Source organism: Spinacia oleracea, chromosome 6 (genome assembly GCF_020520425.1).
Source record: "Spinacia oleracea cultivar Varoflay chromosome 6, BTI_SOV_V1, whole genome shotgun sequence".
Lineage (NCBI taxonomy): Eukaryota > Viridiplantae > Streptophyta > Magnoliopsida > Caryophyllales > Amaranthaceae > Spinacia > Spinacia oleracea.
The window spans coordinates 124,880,315-124,904,699 of NC_079492.1; the positions used below are offsets into that span (position 1 = coordinate 124,880,315).

General features: G+C 30.5%; 1 protein-coding gene across 2 annotated transcripts in view; it reads right to left on the minus strand.

Annotated features, from left to right (window-relative positions):
• Positions 1 to 16,083, minus strand: part of LOC110796011 (beta-glucosidase 11-like) — a 32,766-nt gene extending 16,683 nt beyond the window's left edge. Inside the window, exons 1-5 of one of the 2 annotated variants that reach the window (XM_056831337.1) lie at positions 15,635 to 16,083; positions 5,063 to 5,215; positions 4,658 to 4,724; positions 4,409 to 4,461; positions 1,186 to 1,234 (exon numbers count right to left, since the gene is read on the minus strand). In XM_056831337.1, coding sequence (XP_056687315.1) covers positions 1,186 to 1,234; positions 4,409 to 4,461; positions 4,658 to 4,724; positions 5,063 to 5,188 — 295 coding nt within the window. In that variant the 5' untranslated portion in view covers positions 5,189 to 5,215; positions 15,635 to 16,083. The other variant, XR_008923203.1, reaches the window with a different exon arrangement.
• Positions 16,084 to 24,385: the final 8,302 nt, after the last annotated feature.

Here is a 24,385-nt window from a genome sequence, read left to right on the forward strand (position 1 = left end):
GTATCATTCTCATTAATAACACACGTATATATATAGTACAACTCATTACCTAAACCCTAGATTACATATTAGGTAACATACCATATGTAGGACTCATATTAGGTAACATACCATTTAGGACTCTACAGAATATTCACAATATAATATCTCCTATATTCTATCTTAACATCCCCCTCAAGGTGGAGCATGAAGATCTCGAATGCCCATCTTGTTCAAAAAAAACTCAAATTGCTTCTTCCCCAACGCTTTAGTGACGATATCTGCTAACTGAACCTTCGTCGACACATACGACGGGCTGATGATCGCCTTGTCTCACTCTCATCACTACCCGTTGTCTCATCGACACCTGTCGTTGGTGAGACGACGTCTGATCCACTCGACTGGGTGTATAATGTTGTTGTTCCTCCCTCACAGGCGACGACACCCCTTCGTCGACGCCACTAGTCAACGACACGTCCTCATTGTCACCTGTATGCGACAACATTCCCTCAGTATCACCCGTAGGTGACGACACTCCCTCAGTATCACCCGTAGGTGACGACACTCCCTCAGTATCACCCATATCATATAACATAACTCTATCTCATATGATATTCTATCCTCTAGGATAACTACGTTATCCTTTACTTATCCTTTACTCCCTCCCTCAATCGTAACGGCAGTTTCACGAACGTTGCGATTGGAAACACCATTCTTCAATAAAAAAAATCGAGCAAGAACGCCATTCTTTTCGAACCTGCACTTTTTTTTTTTTTTCTCTCTTGATGAGAACGCCCTTCTTTTCGAACTCACCAATTATCTCAATATGAATACTCGAATTGGACGCGATTCCAAGTACGAGTCTTTTCTCCAACACCAACCTCATCTTCTACCAATTTGCAGCGGAATTATTATATTAATTACGAATCCCGCCGGTGGATTTATTTTTCTAACCCACCGGCAGGGGATAATTTTTTGTAGACGGGTCGTAGGATCTCCCTAAGCTCTTGATACCATGTCAAATATTGTGTAATCTCGTATCATTCTCATTAATAACACACGTATATATATAGTACAACTCATTACCTAAACACTAGATTACATATTAGGTAACATACCATATGTAGGACTCATATTAGGTAACATACCATATTTAGGACTCTACAGAATATTCACAATATAATATCTCCTATATTCTATCTTAACAAAATCGGTATGCGTCCAATCCAGTCTCTGCCATGAGTTGAACATCTTCCTGATATATGTTAATTAAGGGGGATAGTTATGAGACTAATTAGATTAAGTACATTAATTAATCACAATAAGATAGCCATTTTCATATTTTCCTTATCAAAAGTTTGCAATCAAAAGGTCTTGCACACATAAGAATAACTTTTATCCTACCTTTTGTAACTTTTATCCAGCTTTTTTTGTAACTTTTAACATATTTTGAATAACTTTTACATTATGAAAAACAAATTGATGTATAAACTTTTAAAAGGGTTAAATGGTTAACTTTATACTCCCTCTTTATTTATTTAAGGGATACACTTGTCTTTTCCGACCGTATTTATTTAATTAAGAGATACACTTGCCATTTTTAGTAACTTATCAACTCCACCATTTAATTAAATAATACATCTACACCCCACCCCACCCCCACCCCTACTACCTAAAATGACATGGTCCCCACTTGTTTTTCTTATTAAAATATCTACTCAACCCCATTTGTTTTATTACTTTATTTCATTCAATTCTTTTTCTTAATACCCGTGCTCAACCAAGTGTATCTCTTAAATAAATACGGAGGGAGTACTTCCTCTGTTTCAAAAAGTTGCAACACTTTGCTTTTTGTATTATTACATATTCTAGTTTGTTTATTTTTGATGATTTATACTTAAAGAGAAACATATTTAGGTGTGATCTTGGTAGATTCGTTTTAATGTATATTTTCTGAATATCAATTTTTTTTTTATAATTTTTACTTATCAATAATTAAATATATTAATTATTCAAGTTATGCATTGTCAAGTGTGAGAAGCAAAGTATTGCAACTAAAAAGAAAGGATGAAGTAAATTATTAGTGATTTTGAAGGAGTAATTTTTATTAAAATGAAAAAAATAATCACTAAGCTAGTAATAGATAACTTTTACATTAAATTATATCGGTTAACTTTGAAAGGATTTTATATTAACTTTTAAGCAGGGGTACAATATTATATTGTACACCATGTTTAAATATGAATTTGTGAAGTTGAATAGAGTTTCTATCCTAAATTTTGTTGGTTGCTCTATAAGAACTTTCTAATTGAGACTAGACTTTTAACATGAGTTCATTGGTCAAATGACCTTCTCCTGATCGATCATACAACCAATACGTACACATTCTTATTTAAATGTAAATCGGAGTAAAAGTTAATTAACTCAAAATGTTTCGAAGTTACCCCGATATAATGTAAAAGTTATCTGTTACGTATTTTTTAAATTAGGGATAAAAAATTTCGCTTCAACAAAAAAAACTTTCAAAATCACTAATAATGTATAAAATTAACTATACTTCTTTAAAATATTATTCATAAAAAAGATATAATATAAAATTTAATCAAATGTGTTAAAAGTTATCTAGAAATTGATAAAATTAATTACCCCAGTTTACAATAAATTTATTATACATTTTATGCGTACAAGACCTTTTATAAACGACACTACAAGAATTTGTATCATTGTTGACAACTCAATAATGACTGGTCAAAAATCCCCTTGTAAAAGCATTTTGCGGCGAGACTAACAACCACATAAAGACGGGAACAACCGTCGCAAATGTGTTTTACAACGGGCTAACGACGGGATTTTCCATCAATGACAATATCTTATTATAATGGATTCGCCACAGAAAATTCCACCACTATTGACATTGAGCGATGGGATTTCCCGTCGTCAATGATACAATCTCTTATAGTGCTATATACTTCGTATTTTTAAATTTATTGTTCTCCCACGCCGCGTTGGAGAGTCTTAGCTCATGCAATCCCGGCATAACTCTTTTGTAAAATCAGTAAGTAATAATGGATTACCGATTGACTTAAAAATGTGTCACATGTTTGAATTCCCCTTACCTCATTTATTTATTTATATTATCCTAAGGCTTATTACACCCAAAAAAAGTTGATAACAGATTAGATAGCGCATCAGCTTATACACCCGAACGATCTTGGCTTGTTTGAGGTTGGTAATGAAAAGAAATTTCTAAATAATCTTCTTGATTGGCAAAATAAGTCAATGAAGTGGTAAAGGTGTAAAAAAACAAGAAAAAATGGGTAAAAGGGGAATTGCAAAGGGACGGTATATTTAAAGGAGTTACATATGTCATCAAACTCTGTCTATATCTCCCATCTATTCATCCATGAGCCATGACTTCTGCATTTTTCTCATCTCCCTCATTCATTTTATACATGGCTCCTGATTTTTTCTCATCTCTCCCATCTCTTTTTCTCAGCTCTCTCTTATGTTTCTCTCTCATCTCTTCTTTTTTTTCCTCTCATTTAAGAACTAAAAATATATTGTTCAAACTCAGTTTATAAAGTCTTTCTCTATAATATACAATCAATCCCTACTAATTTGCAATATCCAGCGGATGAAAACAATTACATGAATCTGCCAATCTCTCATCCATGGCTTCTACCTTTTTCTCATCCTTCTCATATCTCACGTTTACAAACTAACAATATATTGTCACAACTAAGTTTTTTTATACAATCGTTATCTATTACATACAATCAATCCATACTATAGTATACTCTCACTAATAGAGTGCCAGTTGTTGTTTTAGATTGTCGGCGTGTCCTAACAATTACGTACTTTAATCTGTCACAGGCTTCAATCACCTTGCAGACCTACTTTTTTTGTTTGAGGAAGATGAAGATCTACTCACCGACATCATCTTCAACCAACTAACCAACTCTTTTCAAAACCCTACACCATTGATCTCCTTCTTCCGTACTTATTCATGTACGACATTTTCTTAACTTTTTTACTTTTTCTTTTGCTTTATTCAATTTTCATTTTCTTGTGCTTTTATTTAGAATATCTTCACTTGATAGATATGTTTAACTTTTCAACCAAGGAGATCGACTGGCAGCACTTGGTGCGAAAATAAAATTATGAATTTTGGTGATGTGGAAGAGTGAGACGATGGTAAAGAGTAAAGACTAAAGAGATTTAGAGAGAGGGATGACGCATGCAAATTTTTGGTCATCGATGTACATGTTCTCAATTAAGTTTCATACATTATCTCTATTCACAAATGACAATCTCCTAACTTTTATTTCTTTGTCAACTAAAAACAGTAATCCATGCAACCGCATACGAGCTCAAAAACTAGATTAAAAAAAAAAAGAAAAAAAAGAAGGTATAAAAGGCTTTCAATCACCTTATATTTATGGTACTGATCACATGCTACATCTGGATCAGGTGTTCCCTTCCCTGAAATTTCAAAATTGCATATCATATTATTTAGGAAGCGATATGATATTTAGTTATTTACTATCAAAATAATAAATAAAAACTCCCTAGCTGTCTATATATACATACATATATTTTGTTGGATTCATTTTTCACCATATTTCACAAGAGAAGTAAAGTAGATCCTTGAAAGACTTAGTAACTAAGACAAGCTTACTGGATTGATGAGCAAAAGTATCATAAATACTAGGCGTCCTTCCATCCTGCAATGCTGCTCCCTCCACCTACGCATATAACGTAATACGAAGTAGTGTTTATACATCGATCTACGAGTGATATTTTTTTTTTAAAAAAAAACCTTATTATTTTAAAGTTATGGGTTTCAAAGTTCATAAATATCAGTCGATCATGATGTTTGAAAAATTTGATAAAAGAATACTTGGTACTAATAGTGTACGTTATATTTGAAAGATAATAAAATTATAGGACAAAATAATGATACAATTATTGAAATCAAATTTTGGACACTAAATTTATTAAGAAATACGACAATAAGTTAAAGAACAAAATAAGTAATACACGGATATTTTTTAATGAGTAAAATAAAATAAAATTGAGGAACCTGATAAGCTGATGTACTAGCCCCAAATACGAAATCAGGAGGGAAGTCGTTGCGGTTGTAATTTTTGGCAGCAATCAAATTCAGCAAACGAAACCACAGAAACAACAACATCAACCTTCTCTGCATTTTATCTTCTCTCTTTTCCTCCTTTATCTAATTATGTCAAATTTACAAATTATATTTTAGTAAATCATTTAACCTGAGGACAAGCAAAACCTTTAGCTGGTTGCGAAACTGAAAACATTCGAAAAGACTACATATATCCTAAGGGTATGATATCCTTGGTTATGATTGGTCTAAAGTTTTAAATTTCATATGAGGTTGCTATTTTTTAGATTTAAATTTTAATCTCATATGAGGTAGCTTACGTGAAAACAACCGATAAAAGTAAAGGATATGTTACTATTTGATAGTTGATACCCTGAGGCCTGAGGGTATATGTAGGCATGTAGTAGAGCTGTCAAAACAGGTCATCGGGTCGGGTTTGGGTCGGGTCATCTCGGGTTTCGGGTCATGATCAGGCCGGGTCGTATCGGGTTAATATTTCATTCGGGTTGAGTTCGGGTTCGGTCGGGTCGATTTCAGGTCGGGTCATATTGGGTTTTTTCCTATCCCGGGTTCAGGTCGGGTTCGAGTCGGGTCACATTTCGGTCAGGTTTGATTTCGGGTTAGGGTCTTATCGGGTCGGGTTTAAGTCGATTTGTAGCAGATAATTTCGGGTTCGGGTCTTATCGAGTCGGGTTTAAGTCGGTTTGCAACACAGTTATTTTCGGGTTCGGATCTTAGTTTGGATCGGATAATAACCAGATCAAATAGAATTCAGATCGGGTCACTCTCAGGGACGGGTCAAACTCGGGTCTGATAATTAACCTATACATTTTAAGGATTTTATATTCTAAAAATTTTTGTTTAACTTATTTTAGAGTTAAATTTTTCAATATTTAGCAATAAATAATTAAAATAGATATATCAATGAAGTTAATATTTGGTCGTGTCATTGATAACTCGGGTAAATCGAGTAGCGGGTTCTCACAGGTCGGGTCTATAGCAGGTTTCATCGAGTTACAATCGGTTTCGGGTTGACATCGGGTCGGGTATCAAATCGGGTTCGGGTCATTGTTCGGTCGGGTCAGTTCGGTTATCGGTCATTTTCGGGTCGGATGTCGGGTTCGGGTTCGGGTGTTACAACATCGGGTTAAAATTGGTTATCGGTTTTTTCGGGTCGGGTACAGGTCAGGTTTCGGGTTACCTGTTTTACCGTAATTTCGGGTCATGGTCGATTACGGGTTCGGTCGGTTCAGGTCGGGTTTTCGGGTCGGGTCAATTTTTGACAGCTCTAGCATGTAGCAGCTTCCGAAAACATTCGTTTTAGACTTTTCAAATTAAAGCACACGTGACACATTGCATGAACATACTCGGTATGATTAGTGTGGTGCTGTACGTGGTCCACTTTTTATTCACTATCAAGTATCAACACCTGATCCTGATCACGTAAAAATCTATACGAATATTTGATCGTATATGGTCGACATCATTTTTTTTTAGTTATTTCGTTACTTATTAAGTCATTAATTGCGCTACGTTCATCTTAATTAACCCTTTAAAAAAAATATGTGGTTCGGATGATGATGTATGATGACGATTATGTGTTTTAATTTTTAACGTTTTTTGGTTGTCTCCTTGAATTTGTTATATATATTTTAATATTTAGACCATGTTTTTTTGGCTTAATTGCAATTTCATTCATTTCAGTTTATTTCAGCTCTATTCAGTCCAGTTCAGTTCTATTCAGTTCAGTTCAAAAGAACGGTATTGCGTCCATCTTATTCTTTAATGATCTTATTTTATATTATAATGTTAATTATTACTATTGTAATGTTCATCTTTATTATTATTATTATTATTATTATTATTATTATTATTATTATTATTATTATTATTATGGGAAACCACCAAAACGTTACAAGCTTAACAAGCTACAAAGATCAAGTAAACTACAAGAAGTTGGTGGGGAGCCGAGATACAATCTGGGCCCCCACTCCTCTAGCTATGGCGAACCCGATCCTGCTGAAAATGTGGGCAGCTGCCCGTGCCCCTATGTCTTGAGCCCTGGAGTACGTCTGGACCCGCTTCAGCAACGAAACAGCCCCTTTCTCTAACTCCCCAAAAGAAGAGAAGGAAAAAGGAAAGAAACCGTAACCCAAAGCCCTACAACGTGCCGCATACTTAACCTGCTTCCGCTGCGCAGCAACCGCCACAACCCGACCCGGAACGAAGTCTGACAACCCAGATTGCGTCATAGGTGAAGACCCAGTCAAGTCAACACACACATCTACACCGCCATCCCAAGAATAAAGCAATATATCTGCAGGACGAAGAGCTCCATCACTCTCACTAGTCAGCCCAACATCAACCTCCTTTCGAGCAGAAATCCCCGACCGATAGCAAATATCCAAAAGGGTATCACGAACAACATTATGTCGATGTTTGATACCCACGATCCCAGCACAAGACACGGCATCACGAACAACATTATTATTATTATTATGATTATTATTATTATTATTATAGTATCCGTGCAAATGTGCAATTGCACGATAAAAATTTCAAATATTAAGTACTCCCTCCGTCTCAGATTAATTGTTACACTTTCTTTTTTCATCCGTCCCAAATCAGTTGTTACACTTCTAAATAAGGAATGATCCCACAATTATTATATTGTCTCTTTCTTCCCACTAATTTTTTTTATCCCCGCACCCTCTCTCATTCAATTAAAAAATACTCCACTAACTCCTATCACATCTACTTTTCTAATAAAATAATAATTGATAATCAAACAACCACTTATCACCTAAAGCTTTGTGCAAAGGTAATTGTAACAACTAATTTGAGATGGAGGAAGTTTATATGAATTTGAAATCTAAAAGGTCTTTTTTTTTAAAAAAAAAATATTGCTTATTTGTGTAAAGGTAATTGTAACAACTAATCTAAGATGGAGGAAGTTTATATAAATTTGAAATCTAGAAGGTCTTTTTTAAAAAAAATAAAAAATATTGCTTATTGTAACAAATTAACAATAAAAGAACACAAATTCTTATTTGTAAGTGATGTACAATAAATACTGTACACATAAAAGTTAACTCAAAATTCTTACAAGTTAACCTACCCTTATATAAGTAAAAATTATTAATTTTGTAGTGATAAATTTTTTCGCTTTAATAAAAGTTATTTCTTCAAACATCACTAATATTGTATAAATTAAAGCCATGTAAAATGTTTGTCTATCATTTTTTTTCTTATAATATACGAATTATATAAAACTTAATCAAAACATATTAAAAAGTTACAAAAACATTAGTTAAAAGTTACAAAAAACTTGGTAAAAGTTATCATGGTGTACAATAAATTTATTGTACACATTGTGCGAGCAAAACGTTTTGACGAATGAATTGAAAGTAACGCGCTCTAACACTTACAACATATTGCAACATCACTAATATATTACATGCTATTTTCATTACCATATTACACAACAGATTTGTGTGTACTTTTTTGTTAGAATCTTATTTGAAAATTTAAAAACTTTTAAACTATAGAATAGATCAAAGTACTCCTACGAAAACTTTTAAAATAATTGAGGTTCATGTTTTTAAAGATATGCGATTTTAGATACAATTTTGAACACAAACTAAAATATTCTTTTTGATAATTGATTTAATGAGTACTACTCACTCTATTGTTGAATGTTAGCCCCTTTTGGAATCTAAGATAATCCAATATAAGTACATTTGTCATATGAATCTCAATAGAATCCAACTCATGTAGGTAAGAGAGAGAAATAACTAAGTGGTTTAATGAGGTTAAAGTTTTATTGGGAATAAAAAGTGAGATATTTTGATATTTATAATTATGGTATAATAGGGATAAAAGTTGGACAAATAATCAAAAGGGGCTAACAAAAAAACAACTCAATACGAAAAGAGAACTAACTTTAAAAGAAGGAGGGAGTAATAGACTCCTTTATATGGTCAAAAAAAATATCTAATAACATGTTATAATACTAGTAACTATAATATAGAACCTCAAAATAAAATGAGTACTCCCTCTGTCTCTTTTTGTTCTTCTTGTTTTGAATCTTTATGTGAGACAAAAAAAGTCAAACCAAGAAAAACAAATAGAGTCGGAGGGAGTATTATGTTAAAATAATATCTAGAATCTAGCTCTCTTGAGTGCGCATAGATGTTAAACTCTCAAATGTTATGGAAAACCTTTTTCGATTGTACTAATTAAAAGTTATTAAAACTAGAAGAAAAAAATTGTTAAATTTTGCGTCGAGGCAATTTTTCCTCTGAAAGATAAACAAACTTATTATTGCAATACTTGTTTTATTTTAGTTCACTTTTAAGAATGTTTTTAAGACATACTCCGTAGTAACTTAGTGCATAGTATGTTTTAATTAAATATTTGATTTATTGACCAATACATGATATAAGAATGGGTGTCAAGAAGCTTTTATGCGCTCTGTACATTTTCAATTTTACCCTGTTCCCCCAAATGAAGGGTTAGATTAGAGAGATAAAAAAAAAATACATATCCTAATGCAGTAACAAAATCGAGAGAAAAAAAAAACATTTTGTAAGTTCTCATTCAAAAAATATATCTCCAATCTCGATGCAGGGCCAAAGTAAATAAGTACATATAGTGAAACTGGCAAAAAGTGAAAGATTTGTTAGTACTTCGTATTAGTTTGTTTATTTAGAAACATTATTTAATTTTAATTAATGATTATCGAAAAATACTAATCCATCATCTATGCATCAAAAAAAAAAAATCACAATCATATTCATACACCAACCATAATCATACACCAATGCTGTTTGGCTAATAGTTAAAACTGAGAAGACTTTTACCTAGATTTATAACTTTTACCTAGTTTTTACGACTTTTAATATATTTTGATTAATTTTTATATTATAAAAAAAGGTGATAGATAAAATTTTAAATTATTAATTTACACGTTATTATTAGTGATTGTTAAGAAATATTTTTATTAAAATGAAAAATTTTATCACTAAAATATAGATAACCTTTACATATATAAGGGTAAATTTTGAACATTTTAAGTTAACTTTTCCTCCGATGTACACTATTTATTATATCCCACTTGTAAATAAGAATTTGTATACTTTTTATTGCTACGTATATAAATCTCGCATGTTTTAGTATCTCTCCTACTTTTTTTACACAAATTTAATTAAGTTTATTCTCTCTCTCCTAAATTCTTGTACTATAAATCTACAATAACTATAACAATAACTAAATATTATTGTGGGTGGGTGGTTGGTGATGTAGAGTTGACATATTTAAACTTATTTAGTCTAGCTTTTATTTTAATCTACTTTAATTACATTTGATATTATCATATTGAAAATCCAATCTATATAATTTTTTTAGCATATATCCAATCGTACATGGAATTGCATTGAGGATCTTTTAATTATCATACTTATTTTATCAATTCACAATAATATGGTAATAATCTAGTTTTCTCTAAATATTGAGATTCAGCACAACGAGAAAACATATGATTTAGTATAACAAATAAATATTGTATATACGGAGTATATAAGTAGAATCAACAATGATGATTTCCGTGTAATATGTAGATATAATTTTTTTAATGAATATTAGAATAAATGCCACATACTAGTAACAATGTATTCATATTTTATTATATTCACCCACCAATTTATACTCCCCCCCTCTTTTTCTTAATATTTGTGCAAATAATAACTGTAATTATCTCTATTATATAAGAGAATGCCTGAGCGGTGTAAATAGTGATTGTTTATTTTATCCTTTACTAAAGGAAAATTTGCCAAATACAACCCCGTAAAGTTCTCTATTTGTCAATTACAACCTTAAATTTTTAATTTTGTCAATTACAACCTTAAACTTATACATCCATTTTAAATTACAACTCGAAATTATTTTCCGGCAAAAATCACCGAAAAATGATGTCATAATGTTATTGAAAAAATAATTACATAATTTCTATAAAAAAAAAAATTAAATCTATAAATAAGAAATAAAACAAAAAAAATAAAAAAAATTGAATTTTTTTTATAGATATTATGTACTTCGTAAGTTTTTTTTAAGTTTTTTTAATAACGTTATGACATCATCTTTCGGTGATTTTTGCCAGAAAATGGTTTCGGGTTGTAATTTAAAATAGATGTACAAGTTTAAGGTTGTAATTGATAAAATTAGAAATTTGAGGTTGTAATTGGCAAATAGTGAACTTTATTAGGTTGTATTTGGCAAATAATAATAATCTATAACTATAATAATACCGCTACCAACATCTACTAAATCAGAACAATCCGCTACAAGAAATTATACCATTAACGACGGGAAAGCCCGTCACTAAAGACCAATAATCGTTGATTAACGACGGGATTTCCTGTAACGAACCCGTCATAAAAGAGGGCCGATATTAATAGAAAATCCTGTCATTAACCCGTCATAAAAGACATTTGCGACGGTTATTTCTGTCTTTGTTTGGTTGTTAGCCCCGTCGCAAAAGGATTTTGTGGCGGAATTTTTGACCGAACATTATTATGTTGTCATTAAAGATTCAAATTCTTTTATTGATCCTAAAGACCATTTGACGAAGAGAGCTTACCTGTGTTAAAGGAATTCTTCCTTGGCGGTTATTCTCAGTGATGGAAGAAAGAGACGGTGGAAGGTCTATGGTTCGAGGAGTTGATAATGACAAAGAATTTATATAAATTAAGTTTATATAAATTGATAAATCAATATTTTATTTTTCTCAAAACTCTATCTATAATTTACTTTATTATCTTAAAATATTATAAGGTGAATTTTATCTTTTTACCATATTTATCCATCTACTACTACCCCCATTCCTTAATGTTCTTTACGCTTACTATTTGCACGGACTCCAATGCATTATTTAACCACTCATATATCCATTTCTGTATGTGAAAAAATTATAAAAATTTGATATTTTGAAAATACATAACATAATCAATCTAACAAGATCTTACATGATAAAATTTTGATGTATATAACACTGAGAATCCACGGTCATTTTGATTTATTTTGTAATTATTGGAGTGTTTGATTTTGGATGAAGTTGCATATATTAGTAATTAGTTAATTAAAATATCTATGTGTCACCTAATTATTTATTTACGTGACATTCGACTTCTTTAATTCAAAAATAATTTTAAAATCTTATTTTTCATTGGCCGAAACCATTAGATTTCTTACGCGGCGCTCTATTATTGGATTAGTGTTTGATTTTGGATGGAATTTTATTTTAGATTAGTGTTTGATTTTGGATGAATTTTATTTTAGATTTACTTTTAAATTATTAGAGTGTTTGATTTTGGATGGAGTTGTATATATTAGTAATTAATTAATTAAAATATCTATATGACACATAATTAATTATCTACGCAGAACTCAATTTTTTTATTTCAAAAATAAATTAGAAATTTTATTATTCATTGGCCGAAATCATTATATTTCTTACGCGGCTCTCAAATAATTCAGCAAATATATATATATATATATATATATATATATATATATATATATATATATATTATATATATATATATATATATATATATATATATATATATATATATAATTTATTATTTATTATTTATTTATGATTCATTATTATTATTTATTTATTATATTATTTAGTATTTATTCATTATTATTTATTTTGTTATTTATCATTTACTTCGTATTATTGTGATTTATTAATTATCATTTATTATTTATTACAGTATTTATTATTTATTATTTATTATTTATTTTTTATTATTTATTATTTATTATTTATTATTTATTATTTATTATTTATTATTTATTATTTATTATTATTATTTATTTATTATTTATTATTTATTATTTATTATTTATTATTTATTATTTATTATTTATTATTTATTAGTTATTATTTATTATTTATTATTTATTATTTATTATTTATTATTTATTATTTATTATTTATTATTTATTATTTATTATTTATTATTATTATTATTATTATTATTATTTATTATTTATTATTTATTATTTATTATTTATTATTTATTATTTATTATTTATTATTTATTATTTATTATTTATTATTTATTATTTATTATTTATTATTTATTATTATTATTTATTATTATTATTTATTATTTATTATTTATTATTATTATTTATATTTATTATTATTATTTATTATTTATTATTTATTATTTATTATTTATTATTTATTATTTATTATTTATATTATTATTTATTATTTATTATTTATTATTTATTATTTATTATTTATTATTTATTATTTATTATTTATTATTTATTATTTATTATTTATTATTTATTATTTATTATTTATTATTTTTATTTATTATTTATTATTTATTATTTATTATTTATTATTTATTATTTATTATTTATTATTTATTATTTATTATTTATTATTTATTATTTATTATTTATTATTTATTATTTATTATTTACTACCTCCGTTCCTTAATGTTCTTTACGCTTTGGAATTTGTGTCCAAAGTATGAAAACTTTGACCGTGGATTCTCACTGTTATATACATCAGAATGTTATTATGTAAGATCTTGTTAGATTGGTCTCGTTGTGTATTTTCAAAATATCACATTTTTATAATTTTTTCACATACGGAAATGGATATATAAGTCGTTAAATATTGCATTGGAGTCCGTGCAAATAGTAACCGTAAAGAACATTAAGGAACGGAGGTAGTATTATTTATTATTTATTATTTATTATTTATTATTTATTATTTATTATTTATTATTTATTATTTATTATTTATTATTTATTATTTATTATTTATTATTTATTATTTATTATTATTATTTATTATTTATTATTTATTATTTATTATTTATTATTTATTATTTATTATTTATTATTTATTATTTATTATTTATTATTTATTATTTATTATTTATTATTTATTATTTATTATTTATTATTTATTATTTATTATTTATTATTTATTATTTATTATTTATTATTTATTATTTATTATTTATTATTATTATTATTATTATTATTTATTATTTATTATTTATTATTTATTGTTTATTGTTTATTGTTTATTGTTTATTGTTTATTGTTTATTGTTTATTGTTTATTGTTTATTGTTTATTATTTATTATTTATTATTTATTATTTATTATTTATTATCTATTATCTATTATCTATTATCTATTATCTATTATCTATTATCTATTATCTATTATCTATTATTTATTATTTTTATTTATTACTATGTATTTATTATTTATACAGTTCCATTCCGTTCAGTTCCGCTAGGTCCAGGGATGAGGGAGTTCACCCGCTTTCTGTTTCGTTCAGTTCAGTTCCATTTCGTTCAGAAGAACAAGGTCTTAATTTGTTACGTACTAGCTAGATGAATCGATTCAATTATTAACCTTTATAATGAATACTCCCTCTATTCTTGAATGTTATTCCCCTTTCCGTATTGAGTTGTTCTTTTTTTATTAGTTCCTTTTAGAATCTTTTCTTATTTGTCCAATATTTATCCCTATTATATCCTTATAAATATCTAAATGACCAACTAGTTTACTCCCAAACAAAATTTTATCCCCAATAAACCGCTTAATTATTTCTCTCTCCTAACCACATGGGTTAAATTCTATTGATATTCATGTACATATATACTTATTTTGGATTGTGTTAGATTCCAAAAGGGAATAACATTCAAGAACGAAGGGAGTACACTAATATACATGTTCAAATTCAAAATGAATACACTAATACAGAGTATACATGTATTAGAGAGTACTCCCTTCGTTTCGAAATAAAGACTTACTAGTTATTACGCTAATAAATATATTGAGTATGACAAAAAATTAACACGGAAGCGAAAGACGGGTGTTGCCAAATTGACCGGGATCAAAAAAAATATTGTGGAAGCTAGATCTAAACCTTAAGCTGTGATACCATGTTAGATATTGTGAAACATCATAAATTGGAGTATTGTTATTGATCAAATATACTTCATCCGTTTCTAAATAGTTGCACCGTTTTGACTTTCACGTTTGACAACGCATAACTTTGACCATCAATACTTTTATTTTTTTTAATGGAAATACCATCAATACTTATCATTATGCTAGTAAAAGTTATATAAAGTTGATATATTTAAAATATATATTATGGCAAACCTAATAATACTTTGTATAATAATTTTTAATTTTATTTATTAGTAGAAAATTGAGGTCAAAGCAAGACAAGTGAATAGTGTCAAAGTAAAAAATGGTGCAATTATTTAGGAATGGAGGAAGTATATGGTGAGTTACAACATTAGTTCTACTTGTTTTAGAAAACCTAATACAACCAAAAGTTTATTGTACATCAAATATCTTAAGAGATATTATCTATATCAACGAGAAACATGAAACCGAGAGTACAATTTATTGAAATTAAGCATATAAAAAAGAGAGAAAGTTGAGAAGATGAAAGACAGAGCACCTGATCGATAAGCAGAAGAAGTAGCACCAAATACGAAATTCACAAGAAAATCACAGCGGCTATAGTGATTGACTACAAATAGCCTCAACTTGTCCAAACAAATTTAGCAAGCCAAAAGTGCACAAGACAGACTACTGTCACCGATTTCGGCATCTTCTTTATTAGAAAGATTAAGTGGACCATAGTCATACGTGATCGTTTTTTCCCTTTCCATTTCCATCACAAATTATAGGCCCATCATTTATCGTGATCAAGTAAGACTATATGTGATCTTTTATCCCTTTCGATTTCTATCACACATTTATAGGCCCATCATTTATGCCAAGAGATCAAGTAAGACTATATGTGATCTTTTATCCCTTTCGATTTCTATCACACATTTATAGGCCCATCATTTATGCCAAGAGATCAAGTAAGACTATATGTGATCTTTTATCCCTTTCGATTTCTATCACACATTTATAGGCCCATCATTTATGCCAAGAGATCAAGTAAGACTATATGTGATCTTTTATCCCTTTCGATTTCTATCACACATTTATAGGCCCATCATTTATGCCAAGAGATCAAGTAAGACTATATGTGATCTTTTATCCCTTTCGATTTCTATCACACATTTATAGGCCCATCATTTATGCCAAGAGATCAAGTAAGACTATATGTGATCTTTTATCCCTTTCGATTTCTATCACACATTTATAGGCCCATCATTTATGCCAAGAGTGGGGGAGTAATTAAGGACTGTAAAATTCTTAAATAAATCCGGTCCAAACAAAATACTGTGGACCAGGCCGGCCCACAAGAGGAAACTTCAAACACTTTCCTTTTTCATCTCACACGTGTGAAGTGTTTTAATGCGGTTAATACTTTCACCAAAACTTACTCCGTAGTTCATACAACCGTTTTCCTTTTTCATTCTCTCTCCTCACCTTCTGAGTTCTGAGCGATTCTCTCTCAGCTCCTCGCTCCTACCTATTCTGAATTTTGATCGAAATTTCTCTTTCCTCAATTTCAATTTCAATTTCAATTTCAATTTCAATTTCAAGCTTAGTTTCTCTCATCTCTTTGCAATACCGCCATAAACTAGAGGAGTTATTAATTAGGATTTGACTCGGGTAGGCCTTCGTAATTCGATTAGATGGTCGCAAGGAAAATTCAGGTCGATTTCCATCTTAATTTTTCATACTTTTTAATTCGTTTTAGTTAAATTAGCTATTTCCAGTTCAATTTAAATCGCATGTTGTTTATATTTCGCTATTGATGTTTCATTGATTTTAATTGGGTTTTTCATTTTTTTTTTTGTTTCGTTTCAATTTTCCAGGCTACGATTTAGGGTTTTATTTATTGATTTGCAAAATTTGGGTTTATATGCATAATAATAACTTTGATGTTTTTTACTGTCTTTAGTTATGTTTGATTTTGTAATTTTGCAGTTGGTGTGATAAGGTGTTACCATTCCCAATATAAAGGTCACTATGTTAACATTTTAGTATCCATGTGTATAACTGATGGAAATTGTAATTGTTGGTTTTAAGGACATTGTAATATATTTTCAGTTTTAAGGACATTTATTCCACCAAAAGGATGATTAATTTTAGGTAGAAGGCTACTGTGATTCTTGTTTCCAAAAAAAAAAAGGTTACTATGATTTAGAAAGGGTAACTACATCTAGAAATAAGTGTTTAGTTTGTTTAAGGGTCACTGTGCGTAGAAAAGGATCACTATACATAAAGAAGAGAGTAAATTGGTTTTGAGAATTGGGAATGGTTTTGGCACATGTGTGTGGTAATTTTTCTTGTTTTTGTATCCATAATTTTCCAAAATTACAATCTGAAATCAGTTTGTTTCAAGATATTTTGTTCTGTTATGTTATGTGAAATTCCCCAACTATTTCTAAAGGTATGAGTGACACTACAAGTTGTCAATTGGATGCAAAATCCGTGGGATGTGAGGACTTTTGGACATACACTTCCATCAGCATACCTTGACAAGTGTGTCAAAGATAATGTTGACTATGGTTTTAAGCTCTACAAGCCAAATAGTGAAGCTTGCATGAACTGGCTAAAAGTCTAAAACGCGAAACAAACTGCATCTGTTGTGTATGTTTCATTTGGCAGCGTGACTGTTTTCATTGTAAAGAAAATGACAGAAGTAGCACCTGCATGACGTACTTGGTGCCTCCTTTGCTTTGAGAGAGGATGTATCACTTACAACAATTGTTCAACCTTGACCCTTAACTGAATAAGGTGCGTGCTGCTACTCCAATGATGGATGACTGATAATATGCCTACTGCTCATGCTATAGTAACTCTGAGGGGATTTGTCTTGTTTCTAAGTTCAACATTGTCTACCATTTATTGTACTGTGATATGCAGGTTCTGTACTATGAAAGGGTGTTATATTTATTATTTCATATGTAAAGTTGCTAAAGCCTATTAGCTCAATTTGGTAGAGCTATGTGTAATTGCACATGATGTAGGTTCGAATCCTACATAGGCTAACAACTTATAGCTTTAACTTTTATATTGTTTTGTCCATAAAACTAAGTAAAACAAAAAGATTATTGACTCTTTTAAAGGGGTAACTTTAAACAGAGTAACTAATGGCTAAAAATGGGTTACTATGTTTCAGATACGGTCACTATATGTTATAAAAAGGTAATTAAAAGTAGGAAAATTTGTAATTAATAATCCAACCTTTGCCCGGTTTTCTTTAATTAAGCATACCTATGCGATATTTCTAAATAATCCAACCTTTATAACCCAACTACTATTATTAAGCCTGGATGACCGGTTACCTGCTACAAAGTCAAGGAAAATTTGTAATTATTAATCCAACATTTGCCCGGTTTTCTTTAATTAAGCATACCTATGCGATATTTTTAAATAATCCAACATTTATGACCCAACTACTATTATTAAGCTTGGATGACCGGTTACCTGCTACAAAGTCAACGTTAAAAAGTTGACAACCTAAAGTTGGTTTCCCTGCTAAAATATTGGACACGTCATCATCACTTGCCGCCTAAACAAGGATTTCATTTTTTTTTTCAAAATACCCTTAACCCTTCTCTTCTCTGTACCGTGTTTCAATTCCTCTCTCCTCCATTACTGCTGCTTCAACCAGAATTGTACTGGTTCATGACATCATCAGCGATTTTCTTGCGGAAATAGGTGACTTCATCCACGCGCATTCAAATTTCGTCTCCAAAATCGTACAATTGAAGGTGAACTTACGAACCTTAGCGTTTTTGTTCCTGTTTTGGTAAATTTTGAATTTCGGGCTTCTTTGATGGTCAGTTCGTAAAAACCCGAGCTGTTGCAATAATATAGTTTTTTCTTATGTTTTGGGATGTTGGTTATTGTGGTCTTGTTGAAAATTTAGAAAGAAAAAAAGACCTTGAATTTGAAGAAGATCCAGATCCAACAGGCAAATGCTATGCAATTGTTTTACCCCAGCCATAGCAATTGCTGATTATTTTTGATGAACTTCGAATGGAGAGGTATGAGGGATCGACAATGGTGGAGAAGAGGTAGAAGAGAAATAATGGATAGGAGTTCAGAGATGAAGCAGAAAATCGCAGAGGAGAGAGGAACGAAAATTAAAATAGCAATTAAAGAAAATAAAGGGGAAAAAAAATTATAATTGTTATATGCTACGTAAGGGTGAATACCACCTATAGCAGGTTAGTCACTTGTTAGGCTTAATAATAGTAGTTGGGTCATAAAGGTTGGATTATTTAGAAATATCGCATAGGTAGACTCAATTAAAGAAAATCGGGCAAAGGTTGGATTAATAATTACAAATTTTCCTTAAAAGTAAAGAAATTTAATTATCGGGTCACTTTTTGTTAAAAAAAGGTCACTATATATTAGTACAAGGGTTGCTTCAAAAGAATAACCGCATGTTTTAAAAAAAGATGTTCCAAATACATATGTTATGTGTTAAAATGGTCACTATATGCTAGAAAGGGAAACTATAGGTCAAAAAAGGAGACTAACTCAAAAGATGTATTCTTGAATGAATCCTCCTTTGTCCAATGGTGGAAGAGGCTTCCCATCCAGCATAGATTAGTATCATGCATCAGGGATCTATTTCATGAATAATAAGTATTCCTACTCAAGTATTCAAATCCTCTTCAGAATCTGCAATTTGCAAGAATACAATATACATGTAATGCTTAGAAAAAAATTACTCCCTCCGTCCCGGAATACTCGACCCGGTTTGACCGGCACAGAGTTTAAGGGACTTGAATTGACTTATTTAATTTAATAGGTAGTAGTTGATAGTGGGATATTATTTTAATATAGTTAGTGGGAAATGTGTAAAGGGGTAGGGTTGGGGGAGAGTAGGGGTTGAATTTTTAATTATTTTTTGTATGGAGTAGGGGGTAGGTGGGTTAATAGGGGTGGAGTGAGAAATAATATAATATTGTAAGAATATTTCCATTTTTAGAAACAGGTCAAGTATTAAGGGACGGCCCGATAAGGAAAACAAGTCAAGTATTCCGGGACGGAGGAAGTACTTTTTTCTGCCTTTCCTGTAAACAGTCTAGAAGCTTGGCACTCCAGAGATGCATAGCAATTAGCAATCTGTACCAATAGAAGATAGAGTTCAGATATGAAAATAGTCAATGACGTAGTTTTAACAGTTATAATAACAAAAAACTAGAGAACTGAATTCAGAATCTGAAAAGTAGCAGGCGTAATTAGAGCATAGATGGACACTGTAGCTTAGGCTGTACGTACTAAGTGAGGGATTACTCTTCAATTGCTAACCTCAAAACACCTATGTATAAATTACATATGTATAAAATAAAGGTAACTACATCTAATTAGGGGTCACTATGTATAAAATAAAGGTAACTATAAGATTGGTATATTAATTAGGGGCCGGGTCACTACATGTAAAAGCTCGGTAACTATATAATGGTGACTATATTTACATAGGACTGCTATATGTTAAAAAGTGATTACATTTAAATAGGAGACTTATTCTATTTGTTAAAAAGGGTCACTATAAGTTAGCCTATGTAGGACTTGAACCTACATCTTCCGTGCCATGAAAGTACACAGTGCTCGACCAATTGAGCTAATAGGCTTATAAACATGTTTGTGTACTACCTTACTGATACAATCAGATATTGTGCAACTTGATATTTTCAATATCATATATAATAGTGACCCGTATAGTAAACACAGTTAAACTGCATTTGGATAATATACCTTTTCCATGTTCCATTTCAAGAATTTTGTCATTAAGAGGATTCATCTCTTCAACCAACATCTATTATAGTATCCAGTTAAGGAAGTAAATTGGAAGATAAAGAGAGAATGAAACATACAAGTAAGGCATTACCATGGACATTCACATGGGACTTTCTATATAAAGGTGTAAAACTACATATCCATTACCGTAACCTCAAATTTCTTGCCTAACGAGTCAGTACACATGTATTATGCTTCATAAATCACTATCTCATCAATACTTCCAGGTTCTAATAAACTCTAATCAATACCATTGTCCATGGTCGGGAAAACCAGCATATTTGACAGTAGTCTGAATTTATTCATCTCTATAGCTGATTTTTCTGTACATTCCCAGTCTCTTAATCCATATTTTCAGCGCAAGGGAAGAATAAACATATGCTTGTATAAATTTAGAAACCTTAATAATGGCTACTCTTTGAGCATGAAGATCCAGATCACGATGGATGATCTTCATCCTGTTGCTGAACAGTCCTGTTTTTGCATTGAGACTCTGCAGTCATCCAACTAAAAGAACAAGATTATATACAGAACAAAAATTCACAAGCAAATTTTAAAAAGTTCATGCTCTGCAGGCTTTAAAAATAAATTTGAACAAAAAGTTTTGAACAAAAACAAACATGCCCAAAAGAATCAAATATCATGAGATCTAACAAAATTAGTTTAATTCATCAAAAATTAAGTAAAATATCACCATAATCCGCAAAAAGTTCAATCACAAAACATTGGTAAAACAGATTTCAGCGAAATCAATAAAAAACCCTAAATTAAATTGAATTGAGGAAGCCTCTGAAGAACAAATAATGAGATCCAATAACCACGAGAGAGAAAAGAGGGAAGATACTATAATGGAGATCAAAATGTCGTAGATTAGGGTTTCAGATCGAAGAAGATTTATGATAATTCTACCATGAATTTGTGACACTGTGAATGTAGATCGTTCGCTATTTCCCAAAATTCTTTGCAAGCACTAAGAGAGATATACCCTTCGATTTGATGAGTTCGATTCGAGATTTTAGATCGAATTTTCTTCCTTGAATTTTTTTAGAAATTTGTCGTTCATAAAAGCAAGGGATACAGCAAGCCAGAGAGTGACAAGAGAGAGGCAAAGTGAGGAGAGAAACCGAGAAAGTACGAGAGATTAAGAGGCGGGAACGTTTATTTGGCACGTGTGGCCTTTGGGTCCACACTAAAATGGTCCACACAAGAATTTTCCCTTATTGACTTGCATTCTAGGGAGCTATTAAACTTACCCCATGGTAGGTACACTCAACATACCCTACAATGGGTAGCTGCCAAATCAGCAAAAAAAAATCAACTTTGGGGGGAAGTTTTCAGTACATTGCGCCATTGGAACCTTGCTGAGCTGGAAATTTTATCCCCAAAAGTCCTCCCAAAATTATCCCGCCCAAACTTTCAATAATTAAAAATAAATAAATTAATTGGATTGTTGTCCTAATCTCCATTACAACGACATCATTTTGTTTTCCAACGTAGGTATAAGGTTTATCATCTTCTTTATTAGTTATTACTTAAACTCTGCAATTGGAGAATCCATTAATGACGATCCGAGGTTTAAAAGACATTAGGACATGAATTATTGAAATCGAAAAAAAACCGGTCCAAATCAAGCTACATTGGGGATATCGGAAACTTGGGTATCATCGACAGTTCAGACCAACAAAATAAAAGGAAAATTAATTTTTTTAATTATTTTTTGGATTTCAAATTCAAACTAGAGCTGAAATATTTGGGGCTGACTAGGACGTGACTAGACTATGACTTAGCAGCTAAAACCAATAAGATTGCAGGGTATATATGCTGACTACACCTATCCAGGGGAACTTTTTCATTAGATTTCTGGGCAAAATTGTCAAATTTGCCTCACTTTGTGAATTAGTACCTTATATTTTTTGTTTTGTCAAATAGTACCTTGAATTAAAAAATTGTTTTAAAAATGGTATCTTGTTGCAACATTCCGGCCAGAATCACAAATTTTCGGCCACTATTCAACCTTCCCTCAAAAAAACTGTGCATGTGTAACAAACCTGGCACTAGATCCACGCGCCTATGTTAACTTCTTATAAGAACAGTAGAACAACACTTACACAAGAATTATAGATCTGCACTCATTTATTTTTGAGAGAAAGCAGCAGGGTTATTGGGGGGAAAACAACTCATTTCAAGATCCAAATTAAGGTATGATTTTGACTGAAAATGGTGGGTGAGGGTATTCAATTGAGCAAAGAAGACAGAGGAGTTAATGAGAAGACGAAAGGGTGCTAGAAGTACTTTGAATTTGGTAAGATGATGAGCGCGTTTGAACACGCGATGATTTCCCTCTAAAATTGCTGCAACAATCGGAATCAATGGCCGGAAAATTTTGATTTTGGCCGGAATGTTGCAACAGGGTACCATTTTTAAAACAAGTTTTTAATTCAATGTACTATTTGACAAAATTGAAAGTATAAGGTACTAGCTCACAAAGTGAGGCAAAAAGAAGGTACTTTTTGACAATTTTGCCAGATTTCTATGACACATTTACAGGCCCAATATGTATGCAAATACTAAGAACCTACATTTTTTAGATATTTTTCGGTTTAAAAACTAGCTCTTTTTGTTTTTGTACTAAATTTTCTCTTTTTAGTTCCGTTCAAGTTGTTGAGGCTCTGTGCACTGGGAAAGTTCTCTAGCACAATAAGTTCAACAGTCTAGTTCAAAATTCCATCAATAAGTTCAGCTCACATTGATTGAACACTACAAAAGTATGTTTGATGAAGCTTATAAAAAACAACTTATATGTTTGCAGAAACTGTTTCACTTTTGAGATATATATAATCGTTTTCCAATTATAAGAAGTGTAAGCAACTTTTCATTGTTTGGCGCATTTTCTATTCTTAGAGGCGTTAGAGCTTTTGACTTGTAGCTTCTATAACTAGCTATATAATTGTTTGATCATTATAAGGACTTGCATTTTGTAGAGAAACACTTTTGAGAAATGTAATTGTTTGGTCAATATAAGGACTTGCATCTTGATATATTTCTCGAGTGTTATGGACATATTTTATTTCAGTTCAGTTCTCTTCAATTGAACACTATAACGGTCTATTTGACTAAGTTCATAGAAAATAATTTATGTTTCCTAAAACTAGTTTTACGTAAACTTTTTCTAGAGAAACACTTTTAAGAAATAGAATTGTTTGGACACAAAACATAAGAAGTGTTTCTAAGATTAAAAGACAAGTTTACATGGTTCAATTTTTATTTTTAGAGCTTTTAACTTGTAGTTTAATGACAGTAATTTGTTGAATATCTTATTAGTTATTACTATTTACTACTCCCTCTGTTCCTAAATGTTTTTTCCGTTTCTATTTTTGGCATTCCTAAATATTATTCCCAGTTGGAGTCTATACTATTTTTGGCCAATTTTTTCCCCCAAAATACACTTGTAGACACCTAATTCGTGTCTCCACTAATGGGATGA